General features: G+C 35.4%; 1 protein-coding gene across 1 annotated transcript; it reads right to left on the bottom strand.

Annotated features, from left to right (window-relative positions):
- Positions 1-1,092: 1,092 nt before the first annotated feature.
- LOC137869890 (olfactory receptor 2A14-like) lies at positions 1,093-2,031 on the bottom strand. Its single transcript, XM_068707037.1, has one exon. It carries the CDS (start codon positions 2,029-2,031, stop codon positions 1,093-1,095), a length of 939 nt encoding a protein of 312 aa, XP_068563138.1.
- Positions 2,032-6,697: the final 4,666 nt, after the last annotated feature.

Here is a 6,697-nt window from a genome sequence, read left to right as displayed (position 1 = left end):
GCAAATTTGAAGATTTCTGTTTTCAAGCAAAACATATCACACACAGTGTACACATAGTGGTTCCAGTGGGGATTTGTATTTTGGTGGTGATTGTGGCTTGTTTACATACGTATGTGCTTTTTCCCCCTATTAAATAACAAAGACACTGTTTTCAGATTAACTCAAATGATTCATTGGCATTTGCACTGCAATTTCTTGTTTTCAAATGACATATGCTGAGACATACTTGTGATTGTTGAATATCTGCCAGTGATATGGGATCATGCCAATATATCGCTTTATAATAGCTTATAATGACTTCATAAGTCTTCATAATAAATATTTTATAATGTGAATAATTATGCGTAATGTTATAACTCATTATGAATATTTATAAGTGCTTAAACTATAAGTATACAATGTTATAAGTATCTTTAATGCTTTATAGACATGGGCATCATAAAAAGTGTTACCAGAACAACTTGTATTTAGTTAATGTTTATTGGACTATTTGTACAACATAATTTAACAAGAAGGCAATTAAAAATTGCTTGACATACTAGAGTAAGGGATTAATAAAATATATAAAATAAACGCAAATACAAAATAAAAAGGTAATATAAGGCTTCAAAGGCTTCTTGGCATATGGACTGATAATGTTATTGTACTATTGGTCCAGTAGTACTAGTAGTACTGGTCCAGCTGTCTATAATATGAGACACCTTTACATGTCAGTAACTGGATGAGTCACTTTATTTAAATAGTTGTTTAGCACAAGACTTTAAATACAGTGCATTTCTACTACCACTACTACCACTGAGAAAGCAGCAACTGCACAATTTCTACAATTGTAAAAGTAAAAATGCTTTGCTGATTTTAATTTGCTGCCTTGTGTGAAAAACGTAGTAAATAAATATAATGCACAATTCATCTTGCATCTCAAGATACATCCTTTTAGCAAACTCAACGAATTACAAACTTGACAAAGATTCAAGATTTTGTTTAAATATTAAATTTGAACACCCACATTATATAGGTCGACATATGCTACTGACAAGACATATACATGTTATTGAAGATGAGGAAATAAACTACATGGCTTTCAACAGTAATTTACATTTTACCAAAGACAAGACTTTTACATATAATGCAGATTTTTGTCAAATTCAGTCCGTACATTAAAGGGTTGAAGAGCGGTTGGCAAGTGATAAAGTATAAAGATAAAAAGATGCGCAGTGCAATGGGTGCTCTGTTCATATCAAATCTGCTCTGCACTATTTCAAAGAAAACCCCAAAGGAGAAGTTGAGCAGAGAAGCGAGGTGAGGTGTGCAGGTACTGACAGCTTTCTGTCTGGTCTGTTTAGAACCAGAGAAACAAACTCTGAGGATCCTCATGTAAGTGTATAAGATTAGAATTGCAAGACCAAATAATACAATGAAAGTGTACATGAGTCCATAGATGTTGTTGACTGTTGTGTCATAACAGGCCAGTTTTACAACAGAGTAGTTGTTACAGAACAATTTGTCGATAATGTTCCCACACAGCTGTAAAGATGCACTCAAAGATATCATGACTACAATATTAAGAAGAGGAATTAACCAAGTTAGAGCAATAAGCATGGTAACCTTGTTAAATGCCATACGTGTGTTATATTGTAGAGGATAACAGATAGCAAGATATCTGTCATAAGACATGACGGCTAAATTATAAAACTGTACATTTGCATAAATGTACAAAAGAAAAATCTGCAGGAAACAAGATGAAAAAGAAATAATGTGAATGTCAGAGAGGATCTGAACCAGAAGGAATGGAAACAACCCTGTACTACCAACCAGTTCATTTACAAACAGGCTGCAGAGAAAAAGGTACATAGGTTCATGTAAGCTTCTGTTCATACAGATAACCACAATCAGCAGAAGATTAGTGCAAACAATTACAACATAAAAACACATAATAATCATGAACAATAAGTATTTAAACAGCCCGAGATCAAAGTAAGCACTAAAAGTGAAATATGAAACCTGTGTGGAGTTTATCATCATCATCATCATCATCATCTCTTTGGTTCACAGCAAAATAATTAAAGTTTGCACAAGAACAACAATTTACACGGTTACATTTTCTAGATTTACTGAAATCAAACTAGTTTAGATGTTAAATTTACGCTTTTTTCTGGACCCACAGCATAAACACACACACAGTATTCAGTCTTCAAACAGTAAAGATGTCACTTCTCACAAAGACAAATGTGACAGATTATCCAAACACATCATTTACCTCATTTATATTCAATAACATGTTCAGGTTATAAATGACAGAACAGTTTGTGACATTGTGCGAATGCTAACATTCATCTGCTGTCTAATCATGACTGCTGGTGGAGCTCTGCCTCTGCCTCTTTAAACTCTTCAGCTCAGATGATGTTGCGTCATTATCACAGAAGACATCTAACTGATGTCACCAGCTATTATCATCGTATTAAAAAACAACAAAGGTCAGTAAAAACTAATGCATTGATTATTTCTCTCCCATTACATATAGCTGTAATCATTGATCAATGAATTGATTAGTCAATCAAAACAAAATTGATTTTGATAACCCAGTAAACATCATGCGTCTGTATCTGAAGTAATAGGTGTTCACTTGTTGGTAATTCCCCTTCTTGCGCAGTAGGTGGTCTCTGGAGTACAGGGAAAATATACATACAGTTGTGGTCAAAAGTTTACATACACTTGTAAAGAACATAATGTCATGGCTCTCTTGAGTTTCCAGTTATTTCTACAACTCTGATTTTTCTCTGATAGAGTGATTGGAACAGATACTTCTTTGTCACAAAAAACATTCATGAAGTTTGGTTCTTTCATGACTTTATTATGGGTTAACAGAAAAAGTGATCAAATCTGCTGGGTCAAAAATATACATACAGCAGTGCTAATATTAGGTTACATGTCCCTTGGCCATTTTCACTTCAATTAGGCGCTTTTGGTAGCCATCCACAAGCTTCTGGCAAGCTTCTCGTTGAATCTTTGACCACTCCTCTTGACAGAATTGGTGCAGTTCAGTTAAATGTGATGGCTTTCTGACATGGACTTGTTTCTTCAGCATTGTCCACATGTTCTCAATGGGATTTAAGTCAGGACTTTGGGAAGGCCATTCTAAAACCCTAATTCTAGCCTGATTTAGCCATTCCACTACCACTTTTGATGTGTGTTTGGGATCATTGTCCTGTTGGAACACCCAACTGCGCCCAAGACCCAACCTTCGGGCTGATGATTTTAGGTTATCTTGAAGAATTTGAAGGTAATCCTCCTTCTTCATTATCCCATTTACTCTCTGTAAAGCACCGGTTCCATTGGCAGCAAAACAGCCCCACAGCATAATACTACCACCACCGTGCTTGACGGTAGGCATGGTGTTCTTGGGGTTAAAGGCCTCACCTTTTCTCCTCCAAACATATTGCTGGGCATTGTGGCCAAACAGCTCGATTTTTGTTTCGTCTGACCACAGAACTTTCCTCCAGAAGGTCTTATCTTTGTCCACGTGTTCAGCAGCAAACTTCAGTCAAGCCTTAAGGTGCCGCTTTTGGAGCGAGGGCTTCCTTCTTGCACGGCAGCCTCTCAGTCCATGGAGATGCAAAACACGCTTGACTGTGGACACTGACACCTGTGTTCCAGCAGCTTCTAATTCTTGGCAGATCTGCTTTTTGGTGGTTCTCGGTTGACTCTTCACCCTCCTGACCAATTTTCTCTCAGTAGCAGGTGATAGCTTGCGTTTTCTTCCTGATCGTGGCAGTGACAAAACAGTGCCATGCACTTTATACTTACAAACAATTGTTTGCACTGTTGCTCTTGGGACCTGCAGCTGCTTTGAAATGGCTCCAAGTGACTTTCCTGACTTGTTCAAGTCAATGATTCGCTTTTTCAGATCCATGCTGAGCTCCTTTGACTTTCCCATTGTAGCGTTTGTGGGCGTTTGTATCCAATGAGCCCTATTTAAATGGCCTCAGAGAAGTCACCAGTTGTAGTCACTCATAATCACTCACAAGAAGTTAAGAGGCCATGCTATGAAGCTCATTTCATTGACACAACTTTCTAAGTCACCAAAATTGCTAATTCATGTTGCTGTATGTATATTTTTGACCCAGCAGATTTTGTCACTTTTTCTGTTAACCCATAATAAAGTCATGAAAGAACCAAACTTCATGAATGTTTTTTGTGACAAAGAAGTATCTGTTCCAATCACTCTATCAGAGAAAAATCAGAGTTGTAGAAATAACTGGAAACTCAAGAGAGCCATGACATTATGTTCTTTACAAGTGTATGTAAACTTTTGACTACAACTGTATGTGAATCAGTAATCTCAGAGCAGGTGTGTTGTTTACCGGAACCCTCATACAGTTTTTGACCGTCAGGTGTACGATAAGCCATTTGTTTGTTTGCATATGTAAGTTCTTCATTGATATAAATTCATGGATCACAGTTAACAATGTGGATTGACTTCATTTGGCTTTAGGTTACTTCACCTGAACTCCAGGACTCCTAAAGATGTCTACTTTACTTTACTACAACACCTTTATTTACTTTACTTCACTACACTTCAGTTTACTTTACATTGTTTTACTCCACATTAGACATCCAGGTTTACTCCGTCTCTAAAAGATGCTCACTTTACATTACCTCACGTCACCACAGACTCTCTACTCTACTCTACCTTTACTCCAGAACTTCTATATTTTTTCACTTCACATCCCTTTGCTTTATTTTAGTTCACTTCAGTTTACTGCATTTAACTTCAGCTCAATTCCAGAACCCATACATCCACTTCACTCCTTTTTATTTCACTCAACTTTACTTCACTTATACTTTATTTAACTTAAGTTCACCTTACTTTAATTCCAGGAATCCTAAATATGTCTACTTCATTTAATTTTACTTCAACACACTACCCTTTACTTTACTTCACTTTAGTTTAGACCGTCAGCTAAAGTCTGACTCTTAAAGATGCTCACTTTACTTTACTTTGCTTTACTTAGCTTAACTTCACTTCATCTTACTTTACTTTAGTTCACTTCAATTGACTTCAGCTTACTTCACTTGAGCTCCAGGGCTAAGGAAGATGTCTACTTTTCTTTACTTTACCAGACTAGAGTTCAACCTTGCTTAACTTGACTTAATTTCACTTCAGTTTACTTGATTTCACTTTAGTTTAACTCTAAGACTTCTCCATCCACTTCACTCCTCTTACTTTACTTACCTTCGCTTCATCTTACTTTTATTTTAGTTTACTTCACTTAAACTCCAGGAATCTTAAAGATGTCTACTTCACTTCAGTTTACTTCAATACACTACACTACACTACAATTTAATTTACTTTAGTTTAAAAGTCCAGTTTAACTCTGACTCTTAAAGATGCTCACTTTACTTTTCCGCACCACACTTGAATTGACTTCATTACACTTTAGATAACGTTCCTTTAACTCCAGAACCCCTAAAGATGTACACTTTCCTTTTTTATTTTAGTTCACTTCAGTTTACTTCATTTCACTTTAGTTTAACTCTTGGACGCCTCAATCCACTTCACTCCAATTTACTATACTATACTATAAACTTTAATTCACTTTACTTCACTACTCTTTACTGTTCTTTGATTTAATAAAGAACTTTGTATTTGTTTCCACATCATGATTCATATTTGATTTTCAAACATATCTGACACTCATATAACCAGGGTTAAAATCTTTAGTGCTTAGTTGTTTATTCTGGCAAAAAAGAGAGTGAATGTTTTATTTGATTCACTGACACATGTTTTTACCAGCCTGTTTTCACCTGTGATTCTGTGTGTTTGAGTTAAGAGAAAATGTCCTGGAGACAAAACTTCACAACCCAGGACTGATTTGGCATTGTGGATGGTGTGATCCCATCACAAGATGGTTTCTAATTTATTTATTAAGTATGTGTCAACATAACATTGACTTACAGATGATCAAAAGATTCAAACCAATGTTTTTCTTTTTATTTAATTTCAGAACAAGTAATAGTCACATGTGCCAGAAGGCAGAAAAAACATAAGTAACATTTAATGAATGCATAGACATTGTTGTTGGAACTTCTATTGTCAAAATGTCAATCTTCATTTGTTTCTTTTCATGTTACAGAATTTGAGGAATTATGAGCTTTATAATGTCAGGAACTTACAATTTACCAAAAACAAGACTTTGACACACATTGCAAATTTTGGTTAAATGCAGTCCATACAATACGGGATTAAGGAGCGGTGGACATGTAAGCCAGTATAACGGTAAAAAGATGCGCACTATATTAGGTACATTCACAAACAGGCTGCAGAGAAAAAGTACATAGGTTCATGTAAGCTTCTGTTCATACAGATAACCACAATCAGCAGAAGACTGGAAACAACAGTGGAAATATAAAAAGTCAGAATAATCAGGGAATATAAGTATTTAAAATGTCCGGTTTCAAAGTAGGGTGACAATATGAAATATGAATACTTTGTAGAGTTTATCATGATCCTCCTTTTGGCTTACAGAATAATTACACCTTGAACAAGATAAAGCCTTTGTAATGACGATATAAACTTTTGAGGTACATTTTTAAATTGTTAAATGTCTAATGAAACTTATTTTGAACCATCTGCAGCATCAACACAAAACAGTCTTCATTCTACGTTACAGAAAAAACAAAACTCATCATTCTATCA

This window comes from Cebidichthys violaceus, unplaced genomic scaffold, assembly GCF_023349555.1.
Source record: "Cebidichthys violaceus isolate CVI_PGR_0920_01 unplaced genomic scaffold, fCebVio1.0.p SCAF_1, whole genome shotgun sequence".
Taxonomy (NCBI): domain Eukaryota; kingdom Metazoa; phylum Chordata; class Actinopteri; order Perciformes; family Stichaeidae; genus Cebidichthys; species Cebidichthys violaceus.
Note: the sequence above shows the minus strand (reverse complement) of the source record. Positions and strands in the feature narration are given on the sequence as shown.

What these genes read in the sequence shown, in the direction of transcription:
- LOC137869890 (XM_068707037.1), bottom strand. Translation starts at nt 2,031, where the DNA reads ATGATGATGATGATGATAAACTCCACACAGGTTTCATATTTCACTTTT.